General features: G+C 33.6%; 1 protein-coding gene across 5 annotated transcripts in view; it reads right to left on the bottom strand.

The window, feature by feature from the left end:
* abhd2a (abhydrolase domain containing 2, acylglycerol lipase a) overlaps positions 1-15,974 on the bottom strand; it is a 20,217-nt gene extending 4,243 nt beyond the window's left edge. Inside the window, exons 1-10 of one of the 5 annotated variants that reach the window (XM_043244625.1) lie at positions 15,780-15,972; positions 12,779-12,902; positions 12,400-12,615; positions 6,754-6,929; positions 5,316-5,483; positions 4,155-4,338; positions 2,395-2,487; positions 2,054-2,155; positions 805-874; positions 635-719 (exon numbers count right to left, since the gene is read on the bottom strand). In XM_043244625.1, the coding sequence (XP_043100560.1) occupies positions 635-719; positions 805-874; positions 2,054-2,155; positions 2,395-2,487; positions 4,155-4,338; positions 5,316-5,483; positions 6,754-6,929; positions 12,400-12,608 (1,087 nt within the window). In that variant the 5' untranslated portion in view covers positions 12,609-12,615; positions 12,779-12,902; positions 15,780-15,972. Of the gene's footprint in view, positions 1-634; positions 720-804; positions 875-2,053; positions 2,156-2,394; positions 2,488-4,154; positions 4,339-5,315; positions 5,484-6,753; positions 6,930-12,399; positions 12,616-12,778; positions 12,903-15,779 lie in introns of all 5 variants that reach the window. The other 4 variants (XM_043244624.1, XM_043244626.1, XM_043244628.1 and 1 more) reach the window with 4 other exon arrangements.
* Positions 15,975-16,203: the final 229 nt, after the last annotated feature.

Raw genomic sequence — 16,203 nt, 5'->3', positions numbered from 1 at the left:
ATCCACTAAAATGCCATTCAGTGTAACAATCCTGTCAAACATACCTACAACAAAAATCTATTTTTATACATTCTGATACATTAAAAGACAAATTACTTTCACCCCAAATAATAATTAGTGCTAATTCTACATTGTTTTAAATTTGCTGCTATCCTAGGTTTTTTACTCATTAAAAAAATAAATAAATAAATTAAAAAATCAAGTTTAATATGCTTTCTTATTCCTTTATATATTTTAATATGTACAGGTCAGAATAATCACGTTAGAATTTTTGCATAAATATTGTTACACTGAATGAATTTGTTTTAACCATTATATTCTCCAAAAACGTATTTAAAACCTTAAAAGCACACATTTTACTTACATTAAATGTGCTCACTACAGAAATAAAATCACTTTTGTGAACTTTTCACACTCTCATGTACCCATACACACTGTACAACTGAACAAATTAATTAATTAACTATGCAATGCATTATTAAACGAAATCAAAATGTTTTATATCACATCTGGCGTCAAGATCAAGCGCCTTTTCTTGGGTAAACGTAAAATTGTAAAAAAAAAATAAAAATACATTGCCCATATCTTTTAGATGTCTTTTTAAAGTTGCACCAAGCTGGGACGCGTGCCATACCTGCGAGTGTGCGAGGAATGGTGAGCAGTGAGTTGTGCACGAGCGGATCGTCTCCAGAGTTCACCAGCAGCAGAGGCACATTTATCTGCAACACCGAGTCATAGACGGGACGTCACCACGCAGACTCTCTAAAGCTATTCTTCTAGACAGATAAATCTTATTTTACTCACATTATGGATGTAATGAACACAGCTCTCCTTCTCGTAGTACTCCTTCAGAGAGTTGTGCCCGTGGAATTTTCTAGAAAACAAATGGACAACTTGACAGACTAGAAATACACTGCCTACTAACATACAGCGAGTTGGAAGATTTTATTTTTACTAATTTAAAACGTTACCATAATTTATTATGCTTTGCACATTTATAAATTTACTATTCTTTACTATATATTGTGCTCAAAAATCTGACATGGGTATGACAGGTGCTATATGAGGACACTGCCAATATCCTCATAATTAAAAATAAATATAAATTATATATATATATATATATATATATATATATATATATATATATATATTATGCATCAGCATATAGAGGCACATTTATCTGCATATTTATATATATATATATATATATATATATAAATATATAAATATATATATATATAATAAACACACATAAATGTTTTTGGAAACTCTAAAAATGCAAAACACATTTCCTGTAAGGGGTAGGTTTGTTGGTACAATATGAAAACCTTTTGCTTCTTTAAAAATTAAATAAAATTTAATTATTTTATTTTTAAATATTTAAAGTCCCCATAAACCACAAATGCCAACATGTGTGTGTGTGTGTGTGTGTGTGTGTGTGTGACGTTTCAATGTGTGCTGTGGAGTGACAAATGTAAAAAAATAAAAAACCTCTAACATTGAAGATTAACCTCTCTCATGCTATTTATAACTCTAAGAATGACAAAAATGACAAACTTTTTGCTGTCACACCATAGGACACAGTCCACTTTAATTAGTCAACTACCCATGTATATGTATATGTATATGTATGTGTATATGTAAATGTATGTCCTATGCCGTGACAGCAAAATGTAACAATATATAAAAATATAACAAAGTTCATTAACAAAAACTATTAGAGCATATCAGTTATACTAAAATGATACTGGTTAGTTACTGCATTAATGACAATCTATGGTATTTTATAACAGGACAAAATATTTGACAAAAAAGAAATATTTTTTTCTCTGAAAATGAGTTTAAGTCATATATATATATATATATAATATATATATATATATATATATATATATATATATATATATATATATATAGCATTTAAAAAAATAGCATGAACTATTTGTTCACTGTGTGGTCTATTAGAAATCAAAAATGTGTCTCAATGTGTGTTTCACAAGAGAATTCGAAAAACAAAAAAACACACATGAAGCAACTTCCCTGCACTCACCTCATGATGTTGTCGTCGATCTGCATGAGAGACGTGGCAGTGTAGAGCCGGCTCAGATCGGCGTCCATCATTTTAGTGGAGCCCACTCCGAACAACACGCTCCTGCCGAACCACAAAACACAGCGTTGGCTGACTCAGTGGTTAGATTTATATTCTCTTACCACTCAGAAGATAGTACATTTATCTTGTTTTTGTGTCATCAGAGAAAGCACTAGCGTATGTTATTTTGAGGTCTCCTAATGGCTTGATTGTAAAAGAAGACGCGAGCTCAAAACGGTGAATATCAGAGCCGTGCGCTCAACACCAATCACATCCACCACCGAGGGAGAGAGCCACAGTACCTGTGGGACAAAATGATCTTCTTCATGTTGTCGGCCATCAGGAAGTTATAGAAGCGACGGCACTGGTCCCACTGAAGAAACGTCTCCTGAGCCCTGAAACACACACAAAAGAAGGGGTTTTCGATGCCATTTAATCTACATAAAAGTCTGCTGTTCATACACTTAAAAGTTTGTAATGTTACAATGACACTGAAATAATAGCTTTAAAAGGAAATAAAAATCGATACCATCATATACAATCATATAAAAAAAATGTTTTATTTGTATATATTTACGGTTTAATTTTCATTTATATGTATTGTTTGTCTGCCTATATAATATAATATAATATAAATATAAATACTTATAAATATGTAAAAAATTATTATTATGAATATATAATAATAATAATATATATATATATATATATATTTATATACTTTTATAAATATATATATATATTAATAATATATATATATATATAAATATATTATATATATACACACACACACACACACATACACACACACAAAGCAATTTCAAATATTACAGAAAATATTATAGACATACAATATGTATGCTACTATTGTATATATTAAACGTAATTTAATATATTACGTGTATGTATGTAGTGCTGAAAAAATAGATATTATTATTAGAAATGTTTTATATTCAAGATCCTTACTAATGCATCCTATGAAGTTAACTGGAAATGATATCATATACTGATAGATAGATAGATAGATAGATAGATAGATAGATAGATAGATAGATAGATAGATAGATAGATAGATAGATAGATAGATAGATAGATAGATAGATAGATAGATAGATAGATAGATATCATACTTTTTTATAGTTTTTGATATTATGTTTAATTTTGTTAAACATTTTAAATGCCATGCACGGGCCCTTTAATATCAGTTCTAGCTAAATTCATAAGGTGCATTAAAAGGGATCCCGAATATAATAATCTGCCAGATAATCAGGCAGAGCAGCTTAGCAGAGGCTTTATAGATTTAGCAATCCCGCCTGAAGGCAGAGCCGCACACCGACATCAGCGCCAAGTGTGCCGAGCCGCTTCACACACCGCCCCGCAGAGGCACAGGTGTGGCTGGAGACTTTCTGCATTCCCTCGCCGCACACGTCACATGATTGATCGCTCACTCGCAGCGATGCGAGACGCCTTTCTTCCACGTTTAGTTGTTAGAGCCGTCGCTATGGCGCCGTTTATTGTCGACACGTCCACATCCTTACAGCCGCTGTGCAACGTACGCAACGGCTTTCTTTTGGTTAATAAATAACAACAGTTCTTTTGGCTTTGGTTTGCATGCCGACCGATATTTACTGCATCGACCGATGCTCATTACGCTTACTGCTGTTGGACCTTTGTATACAGATGTCGAAATGCAACGTGTTGAAATAAAGGCGTTTAACACTTTGGGAGGATCCGAACACACCCTAGAAGTTCCCACGCCGTTTATGCCGTGCCATCGGGCAAGCACTACAGGCAGCCAACAGCGGTATGCTCGGTACAAAAGCACAAACGGAGCGTGATTACTTTGCGCAAATGTCAAGCAGGCGGACGACACCGAGACCATCTGTGCCTTTTTAAAAAAATCACTAACTACAATGTACACGCCGTCAGCCCTTATCTCAAGTTCAGAGGGATGAAATGATCTTGTACCGAGCGAGCTGGCAGCGGTTTTATCTGGGCAGCACGCCCATGGCTTCCTGTCCCACTCCCTCTGGAGCAACGTCAGGTGTTATGTAAGGCTCACCTTAGTGCACTGTATCCCTGACAGACGCTCACGCAGCACAGAACCCGCTCCTGGTTGGTTCGGTTCTCTCCGAGGAACTTGCACACGATGTTCCCGCCCAGACTGAAGCCCACCACGATAAGTTTGGTCTGGGGGTAGGTCTTTTTGATGAAGCCCACCATTGCTGCAAACTCCCATGTGCAGCCTGCGGAGGAGAAATAAAAAAATAAAAAAATAATACTGTTAATACTGTCAAAAGTCGGCACTATAATGTGTCTAACAAAACAAAAAAGAGGAATATATGATAATATAAAAATTGATGAAATAAAATTTTAACTGAAAATTAAAGCAGAAGTAAAATAAATGTATAACATGCATAAATATATACCGTGAATATATGGCTTTAAGTAGGCCAAAATAATTTGAGATTAAATATTATTTACATAATTACGTGACAATTCACATTCAATTCAAATCTCACAAAAATAAAATATAAAATCTAATAAAAAAATTAAATAACTATATCAAAATAAAACAAAGCCAGATTGAAATGTAACAAATAAGAAGAAAAATATATTAAAAAGTGAAATATACTACATATAAAACACAACAAAACAAAAAAAGTAATAAAATAAAATTTGTATGTATACATATATTTCAGTAATAATGAAAAAATAAATATAACTAATACACAAATGAAAAAGCATCATATATTCATATATTCGCAGGTTAAAGCAAATGTCAGTGTCTTGCTGAACATTTAATGTCACAATGAATCGTTATATATATATATATATATATATATATATATATAAATATATATATAAAATATCATATAAAATGTATATATAAAATAAATAAAAATTAAAAAAAAATTAAACAAAAAAACTGGGCAAAGTAAAAACACAAAACAAAACAGCTGCCAATAGCATGAATGTATGTATTGACAGCTAAGGTGTGGCTTTAGAGTTTTAAATTATGACACACAATGTCCAAACACAATTAAGTTAAAATTTACATTAAATTTTCTCTTTTAGTTAAAAAAAAAAAAATGAAAAAGGTACATGCTCTCACAGATTACTGCTTCGTGTAATGAACTGAAAAGTTTATAACTCGTTCGCTGCATCTCTTTAGAAACACGCAGGTTCCTGAATAAGCTCGTAATTCAGACACGTCCCGTACCATAGGTGAACATGCGAGGAGAGGTAAGCTCAATGTTCGGCAAGGCCCCGAGGTGATTGAGCACAGCACAGCGGTAGCCCTGTTTCTGCGAATGGTCCACAAATGTGCGGATATAGTGCTTTTCACTGTGGTTCCCGATGCCAGGACAGATGACCATGGTGACGTCCTCTGTCAGAGCAACACAAAGCATTAAGAGCGCTCGCTACGGAAGCCTATAAATGCAAATGTACCGAGACAAATGTTACTCAACATTATCGCACTGTTTATCTTTTCCTTTCCAGGTAATGTGTCACAATATTTGCAAAGAGCAAGCAAATGCAAAGTACATCGTTTGTATAACAACATAGCTGCAAAAGAAATGAAACTGACACAGCAATAGTACAGGTGCATGTATTTATTTCACAATTACATTTTTCCTGCGCTATCTCTGAACTGACTCTTAAAAACATGTTAGGCAATAATGTCTTAACTTAATAATAATTTTTATTTTCAATGTGATTTTGTAATTTTATCCTCAGAAATTACTTATATATAAAACATTTACATGTCTTAATTTTTATTTATTAATATTAAAATTAAATAATAATAACAACAAAATATATAATATATAATATATATATATAACTTAATAATATATTTTACACGTATTTTCAATGTATTAATATAATTAAATAATATAATAAGAATATAATACTTATATATATAAAACATTTACATGTTTTAATTTTTATTTAATATAAAAATATAATAATAATAATAATAATAATAATATAATAATATATATATATATATATTTTTTATTTAATATAAAAATAAATAATAACAATAATAATAATAATTTAAAAATATATATAAAACATTTACATGTCTTAATCTTTTATTAATATTTTAAAAAAATTCTATAATATTTTTATTTATATTAGAAATATATTTAATATATTTTTTTCTAAAATATATACACATGCATGGGTGTGTATTTACATTTACGTAATGAATATACACAGCCCACATGTAAACGAAAACATTAATTTTGGATGAGATTAGTTGTGATTTAACACACTAATATATAGTTTAAAATATACAATCACACTTCTACATATTAGAATTACAAGAAAAAAATATCCAGATTTGTAAGATCAGAACAGCGAGACTAAAGGATTGTGAGCTAAAAAGTGATATTTTTATATTTTTTTATTCCATGGCGGAAACAAGGTCAAGTCACAATACATAAAAGCAAAAAGGCATGTCCTATAGATAAGCAAATTCCTGTAAATGATACCCCGTCTTCAAAATGATGATCAAGCTAACAACGCATGTCATTTAAACGATACTTTCTTCTTGACCCTGAACGAGAGGCTGTCATTTATCAGGTTTCCTCACTGGAGTGTAGCGTTACGCTCCAGCTCAGGCCAAATAAACCCAACTGTGTGGCACTGACCTCCGGACTGGTGATCCGCCAGGGGTTCGAAGAGGTCAAAGGTCGCCGTGGCCCCGTCCTGCATGGGCAGATACTTGCGCAGACCGAACGGGTGCGGTGAACTGACCCGGCCCAGCTTTCCATAGAGGGCCGTCTGCAGATGACCACTTTTACCCCACAGTAGAGGAGGAATGTACCTAGAATGTGAAACGCAGCATTAGATTTGGAGACGAACTTCAAAAAGACCATATAGCGCTCAAAATAAATTGTTCGTAAAAATACAAATCTGCAATAGATCGAATAGGGGCTACTGCCTGACCGTCAATAAGAAAAAAAAATTCAATGCTCATGGAGCAACAATGAGATGCTTGAAACGAACCACAACAGATATTACTGATAAATATGAAGATATTGTTATGGACCCCTCACTAATTGCCCTTTTGACAGGCCTCTATAAAACATGGATGTTCAGCAATCATCAAGAGATATCTGACTCTCCGTAAACGACAACAAAACTGAAATGATCCAGGTCTAGAAATGTAGTAGATACGTCGCTAAATGACATTTTAGGGTGAACCAACCCTTTAACATTTTGGCTTTTACCCCCATTCATGATTGGTTTTGTTTTTTTAAGAATGCAATCAAACATTTTAGCCAACGAAGTTCCTGAAATGTGTTTTTTTTGCCATTTAAACAGAACGACCCATAGGCCATTTTGAAAAACAAAAGGAAATTGCTGTCGGTGCGATGGTTATGACCGCGTTTCTAGATTCATGTTTCGTCAAAACAGCCGAGCGAGCGGATTTTTCTGATGATTATGAACAACGAGCGTTGTTCAGGTTGTGTTTCTGGATCTGGGCGCTGGGACGGGTCACATTCCCGCTCACCCGGGTGCCCGCCCACCAATTAGAGGCTTCAACCAATTACACACTGACCCTTCTCGAAGCTCGTAGGTGGCTTGGTCTGACAGGAATGACTCACAAAAGTGAGAAACGCATGATCTTTGGTGAAACGTGCTCATGAAGCGGTAAGAAATAATACACTTGTGTGGGCAGGAATGAAGTAAGGCAGTGCTTTTCTTTTTTAAAATCAGTTGTTTGTCTTTAAAGAAATATATGAGGAGTTCATTTGCAAAAACAGAAAACTAAATTAAGGATTTTTAACAGGTTTTTATTGCGCATTCGAATTAAGCAGCTATTTATATAACCCTATTTTGACCAGGTTAACTAACACAATAAAACACAAAAATATAATAAGCTAAAAAACATTATTGAAAATGATTGAACTCTCCATCTATTCTATCCATCCACACGTTTTAAACTTCTGTAATAATAATAATAATAATAATAATAATATTTAATGAGCAATAAATTAGCATATTAGAATGATTTCTGAAGGATCATGTGATCAAGGATCAAGACTTTAGCTTTGCATAAATAAATAAGAAATAAGATTCAGCTTTGCATAAATAAATTAAATTTTAAAATATATATTCAAGCTGAAAATAACAGTTTTACTTTTAAATTAATGTTTCATAAAATCACCCTTATATTTGATCAAAAAAATACAGCCTTGGTAAGCATAAAAAAATTAAATAAACAGAAAGGAACTAAAAAAAAAAAATAAAAAAAATCTAAACAGAAAATGCTTCCTAAAATCTTTTTTTTTTAAACAACATCGCACGTAAAGCAGATTTTCACAAATCACCTAGTGACATCAAAAGCTCTTTCACTACTCTTTTTCTCACTGTTTTAAGTTTAGCATTCTACAAAATCACTATTTGAAGATGCAGTTTTCAAGAACAGTACCTCTTTATTTGTACCTTTCTGAAATATCACCCTCCGAGTCACACCTTTTCAGAAAATCCTAATCCGGAGGGGATTCAATCCGGAGCCGCCTATATTTGTACTCAAAGAGCACTAATTATGTTGATAAACATGTTACACCAAATTATTTTTTTTTTTTACATCATGGTCTGAAATGAAAACAAAGGCATGATATTGAAACGTTTCCTTCGTGGCATTTGTTGTCATGACATCCAGACCAGCTCATCTTTTTTTCCCCCCCTTCTCCCAAAAAGGTCTCATGTTTCGAAGTTTTGAGCCATGTAGCCAGAGAAAAAAAAACCTTTACCGGTCGACCTCGACATTCAAATGAATCGCTTTGCCACTTTTGTACCTGTTATTGATTTATTTTAAAAGCAACCGTTCAGGTCCAGATTTGGACATAGAAGTCCTCTTCTACCATCAATGCTGAACTTTATAGAATATTGCTGTTTGATTGTGGATTTTTGGAATTTGAGACTTTTCAGATGAACTCCAAAATTCTAGAATATTCAAATCCAAATTCAAATTCAAATTTTATTTGTCACATACGTGGTACGACATGCAGTGAAATGTTTTTTTACAACCGTCCAGCGTCTGAATATTACAGTTTAGAATATTACTGTGGAGAGACGACTTAATTCGCTTTCCATTTCGAGCTGTAACATTCCTTAAAAATGTTTGCCTCTTTCACTTGGCCCAACTTTTTCTTGGCTAACTAAAAAAGACATCCGAAGCACTTAAAAAGACCAGTTCACCCAAAAAATAAAAATTTTCTCGCGCTCAAGAAGTTCCAAAAACTGCACGTATTTCTTCGTCCTGCCAAACACAAAGAAAGATATTTTGCAAAAAAGCATGCAACCAGGCTGTTTTGGGTCACCATTGACTTCTATAGTATTTTTTTATTTATCTTTTTCATACTGTGGAAGTCGATGGTGACAAAAACAGCCTGGTTACAAACCTTTTGCAAAATATACCCATTTGTGTTCATGCAGGTCTGGAACCACTTAATGGTGAGTAAACGCTAACATTTTTGGGTGAACTATTCCTTTAAAAACAACGCTCGTTTGCACGAAGCCAGCCTAAAAACAGCTCTAAACAAAATCCACCCAAAGCCTTTCACATCTCTCTGTCACTGTGATTTCCATCCACACCTCCTTAGGCATTACATAACATACTCTCACGATACAGCCTCGAGCGCAGCTACATCACCAGCGACTTTTGCATGCGATTATCCTTAAAATATCGGTTATGAGATGCAAGGAGCCAAACCCGACCTGGTTTAATCAGCTCACGGTGACACGGTCAAATAAGACGACGAGCGGATAAGCGCCAAGAGCTTTGGCGAGTTGAGTTGAGTTCAGAAAACCCTAGAGAAGATAAATTAAGCGACGCGAACATCAACACGAGCTTTAAATAACCAGGTGAGCCTCTGGAATGTTGACGAACGAGGCTTAATTGTTACTTAACGAACAACAGAAGCGACTGGAAGCAGGCTTTTGTTTCGTTCCCAGTACTGCGTCTTTAGCAACACCTCTCTTTGTCGACCGAGCCTCAGTCATCCGCAAGCATAAAAGATAAAAAAAACAAAAACAAAGCGAGGAAGCGCGCGTTGGCGTGGCACGCCTAATAACGCTCCCATAATGCAACATCGCAGGCATGAGCGGCTATCATCAACGCTTGACAAAATAACCATCGGAGCTTCAAACTCCCGAGCGCTTGTTTTCTTTAAAAGGCGTTTTGCTGGAAAATCCTCCAGCCAGACAAACATGGGAAAAGTTGATTGTGCCACCGAGGAGATAAGGACGTGCAGACAATGGGCCGCGCTTGTCGATTGATCTCTTGGCCCCTAGTGTAGTAGATGTACTGGAAAATAACGATTACATAACCAGCCGGGAGTCACTCCGGATTACAAAAGAAACACCCATCCGCGCCGTGCAACAGACATACGCTTCTGAGGTCAACGCGTGCCCCCGGAAGACGCGCTTCTCGTTTTTAACGGCAGATCGCGGTCTAATACGACCAAAAAGAATAACAAAGGCTTGATAAATCAGCCAGCCGGCGTATTATGCTCTTAACAATGGCGGCGCAGGTATACAAACGTTTCTGCAGACGTTATTGAAAAGGCACGCTTTGTCTTGGCCTCGGGTGGAAACCGTACAGTAACCATATGCTGCCGCGGCTAGCGACGGACTCCCGAAGCGTCACCGTTTTCACACTAACTCGAGCGTGGAAACTGCTACGTTTCATGAAAGAAAATATATAAACTACTTCCAAGAGTGAAATGCAAATGGGTCGAAGAGGAAAGGGGTTTTAACCATAAACACAATAAGTATAATACTGCTTTAAATTGTTATTTTGCCACTATTCTAGGTATTACCCATTAGTCGGTAAACTCATTTGAAGCACAATCAAATTATTTATAATATATATATATATATATATATATATATATATATATATATATATATATATATATTTATTTTATATATATATATTTTTTATTTTTTATTTTTTTTAACATAAATATGGTGGCACTGAATGACAACGTAATATTATTTCAACCAAATTTTGAGATTTCGTTCTCCAAAAAATGTATTTGAAACCTTAAAAGTAGACACTTTAATTACATTTTATATAGACATCACTGACTTAACGAATTTCTTTTGATGCAAACAGGTTTTACATTTTACAGCATATCGCAGAAAACAGACTGTACAGTCCATCTCAACTATAAAATTACCGTTCGCGTCTTTCGTGTTTGAGCCTTGTGTTTGAAAGAAGCGGTAAACACTGCTCTGTGGTGAAACAGTGAATTCTGACACTTATACAACCTCATTTAAAAGCGTCTAAACTGTAGCTCAACAACAACTGAACTCATTTTGTATGAGGAATAACGTCCTTTCTCTTTTCCCTACTTTGCATTATAGCTTAGATGGACGCACCTGTGCATAGTGTTTTTGAGGACTGACCTTTACAAAGTACAGTGTAGTATTGTTATTGTTTTGCACTCATAGAAAAGCTGAAAGTAAAATATAAACATCACATTAAACTAATGAGAAATGTTAACATTAAAAAGACGCACAGATTAAGTATCCCGCCCCAAAAAATACTAAAACTAAAATGGAGCGAATAAAAATGAAAGCTAATTCAAGATATCAATTCATCTTTGATACACAACGATTACAATATTCCTAATGGCTTTTATATTTGATGCATGTCCAAAGCAAACATGGTATTCCCAAGATTTAATAGTTTAAAATAAGTGTTTTATATATTTAGAAATATTTTACAGTCCACATATATATTACATACATATATATATATATAAATATATAGGCATAAGTAAATTAAAAATAATAATAAAAATAATAATAATATATATATATATATATATATATATATATATATATATATATATATATATATATATATATATATATATATATATATATATATATATATATATATATATATATATATATTTTATATATATATATATATATATATTTCATATATATATATATTATATATTATTTTATATTTATTTATTTATTTATTTTTTTTTCCCAAAAGAACTGCATTTATTGGAATCAGAAATAATCCGCAACATTATAAAAGTCATTACATTATAAACGTTTTTTTAAACAAAAATTAAAAAAAACAGTAAAAGAACAGCAGAGAGCATCTATGTAAGAGATTCTAGGAACGCTGCATTAGTCTTTGCAACCATGTGCTAAAAGCGGCGCAGCTTCAGGAACAGCCTCTAAGCTATTCTGAGACGTGGTTTACTCAGTAGACTCAGCAAGTGCAGTGAAGTGATAAACTGAAGTGTTGCACTCACTCTTTGGTCAGAACAGGACAGGACTTGAGCAGGAAGTGGTTAAGCGTCGTATCCTGGTAAGTGAGGTCCGGCGGAGCTGTCGGACTTTTCAAGTTTAGACACCGAACGATGACGTAGAGAACGGTGGCGACCGCCGCCAACTTCATGCCGTCAAACATCGCCGGCATCTCCGGCGCCACCGTGTACACCTCAGACTCGTGAGTGTTCATGTTTGTGCTGAAAACAAACAAGAAACCGATGCAGTACTTCAGTAAACTAAAATACAAAAAGAGCGCAAACTGGAAAATCGCTCCTATGGCATTACATGAGGCTCTATGGGCTGGTTTAAACTAGTGCAATGTTCTGTCAGTCAAATATAAAGTGAAGAAAAGTCACTTACTTTGTAAGTTAGATGGGTCTTGGAATGTGATCTTGTATTCTCCGGTGTTATAGGTGTGGACTGTAGCTCACAGTGATCTGGTCGATCTTCTCTGAGGAAGGGAAAGAAGGACACGTAACAGAAACTATAAGAGCAGATAAGGCTGATTACGTATACTAACCGTGTCAGGTACCGATCCCATATTAATAACTACAGGCTGGTGACGTATTAAAAGAATATTTCACCCAGAAACGGCAGAACACAAAGGAGTTATTTATAACAAAACGCCTTCCACATAATAAAGGCGAATCGAGATCGTGGCTCATAGTTATTACACTTAACTAAAACCTTAACTAAAAATTTGCCACTCAAGTAAGAATCCAATACAATCAATCAAATTACTTTTATTTCGGTTAGTTGCCAAGACAAAAGTTGTCATGTTGATTTGGGTTGACCTTATGCCTTAAAACAAACATAATAAACAAGGAACGGAAAATAAAATAAAATAAAATAATAATATTATTATATATAATAATATTATTACTATAAATAAATATACATATCTATAATAATATTATTATAAATAAATATAATATTATCATAAATATATAAATAAATATAAATATAAATAAATATATATTATTATATATATATATATATATATATATATATATATATATATATATATATATATATATATATATATATATATATATATATATATATATATATATATATATATACACACATATATATATATATGAAAAGAATTGCAGAATTTCTAAAACCTAAAATGGAACACAAACTAATTTAAAATGATAATAAAAACTATAATAATATCTCAATGACACTAACGTAACACTGCCACGACTGTCAAGTGAGATTTTTGTAAATAATAATTTAAATCTCATTATATATGGTTTTAGAAAGAGTGAATAGAAAACATTTTCATTTGTGGGTGACCTATCCCTTTAAGAGCCATCTATGACTCACATAAGCAGCTGAACTGAACGCTATCCTCAAACGATCCCAATAAGGGTCCTCCACGATGACATTAATGTATTAGATTAGAGACTAGAGCATTTACGGTATTTAAGACTCATGCTTCTAAATAAAGAGGAAGTTTATGAGAATCATTCAATTAAAAACTAAATTCTTGATTTTAATTAAATAATGTTATGTAATGCAGTGTACGTGATCCAAGCGGCTAACCAGAGAAGACTTCAATTTTTAATTGTGAGGAAATGCACCTGTCAACTCGATTCCCCGTGACCGTGCTCATTTCTGTCTTAACATGCATGAAGTTCAGTGGACTACATGAGAATTTTGTCCCTTAATTAAATGAGGGAGACTGGAATTATTTTGCATCCATCCACGAGCTTGTGCTCTGTCGAATGAATCTGAATTAAATTAAGTTAATACAATATATTGTACATTACAAAACAATTACAGCCAACTGAATTCACTTCCGTGGTGAAGTTAAAACAAGAAGACAATGCAAATGTGATTTGGAGAGTAAGAATCATCTTGAGAAATTAATATATATATATATATATATATATATATATATATATATATATATATATATATATATATATATTTATTTTTATATATATATATATATATATATATTTATATATATTTTTAATTAAATATTTCATACAGTTTTTTTACTTTATCAATTATATATGATTACATACAGTTTTGCTTTACAGGTCAGAAAATAGATTACAAACATGATAGGTCATAAAATATAGATTTGTATATGAGTTTCATACAGTTCATATTTAATGTTATGTCTAAATACAGAGATTCTCAAGAAACCTATCCAGAAAAAGACCAAGATATTTCACTATAATATAAATATATAATAAATAAATATATATAAATCGAGAGAAAAAGTTTCTAATAATAATAATAATAATAATAATAATAATAATAATAATTAGCAATAACAATATATTAGTTTTGTTAATTTTATATATTAAAATACTATTATTTATTAATTGTTATTGTGAAATATTTATATTTTAGTTTTACTTAAAAGGTAATACATTTTGCTTTTTTAACTGTTTACATTTTTTATTGGAGCATTTTATTTTAGCTGACATTTGTTTCACTTTAAGTAACAACAACAATGTCTTACAGTAACGTATAATAAATAATTATAATAAACATTAATTTTCAAGTACTTGTGAATTATGGTAGCATTTGTATCGCTTTTAAAATCATTGTATAACCGCATTCATTTACTGTAATGGAGTAATAAAACTACCATATTATGCAATAAGACTCGCCACTAAAAATAATAGTGTTACTAAAAGCAGTAAGTCCACGTTGGATAACAATAATAATGACAATGGAGGGATAAAATATGATTCACTGTCATCAAAGTAATAGTGCCAGATATCTCAGTGGACATAAAACATGCTTCATTTATATAAATAACCCGGACATCCTCTTAATAGCTTACACAAGAATGACCAGGACATAAGATTGCAAGCCACTGCTTATGATCGAACCGTTGCCCACCAGCAGTGTTATTAAAGTGAAGCATATAAACACACTTGATGTTGATAATCGTGACAGTGTGCAGCTGATTCCTGCAAAATAAGGCCCGACATCAAAACACCCTCCCATACTGAAACATCCAGTGGTCATTACATTTATACACCGAGTGGATATCCATGTTTATGGAAAACAAGCGGTACTGCAGATGTCAAGAGGGGAAAAAACGGGAATCATCTGCCCATCATTTACACTCATACTAGCGTGATGGATAACGTTGCGTATAAACGACACGTATAGCAATATCTGCTCAAGACGAAGCTCTATTTTAGACCAAAAAACTAGGCTGTCATGATAATAAACGCTGTCACGAGTAGCATAAAATATCGTACGGATGATCCGAATAAACAGGCAAGCGAGACGACACCCCAACACACACACACACACACACACACACACACACACACACACGTAAAAAAAACGCATCGAGTCGATGCGGATGAAAGCCTCACACCTCGCTCCCCGGTCGATCGCAAACAGCTCCGTTTCCCCGTATCGCTCGGATGTAGAATATGCGCTCTGTCGTTAGGACGCCGTGGGTTTATTTAGCGATGCATTACCCGAGCTCTTTTCTAGCATTTCCTTCGCTCCTCGTCTCTCGTCTGTGGACGGACGGAGGCGCGACCGCACTTCCTGCTTTACGCGAGCTCGTTTGCATACCGCGCTCTCCATTGGCTGATACAAGCCGTCGAGTCACGGGGCGCCGCCCCCTTTTTTATAACAGCGCTCCGGGAGCACGTTTCAGCGGACGTGCGCGCGTTAGCTTCACGAGGGAAGGAAATTGTTGCTTACGGGACTCCAGACTAGCAATTGAGAGAAGGGGCATCAGCGCAAATAACTTCTGCAGAAGTTTTGGCAGCGCTGGGGGTTTGTAAAGG

The sequence above is a fragment of the Puntigrus tetrazona genome, chromosome 7, assembly GCF_018831695.1.
Source record: "Puntigrus tetrazona isolate hp1 chromosome 7, ASM1883169v1, whole genome shotgun sequence".
NCBI classification, from domain to species: Eukaryota; Metazoa; Chordata; class Actinopteri; order Cypriniformes; family Cyprinidae; genus Puntigrus; species Puntigrus tetrazona.
This window is presented reverse-complemented; position numbering and strand designations above follow the sequence as displayed.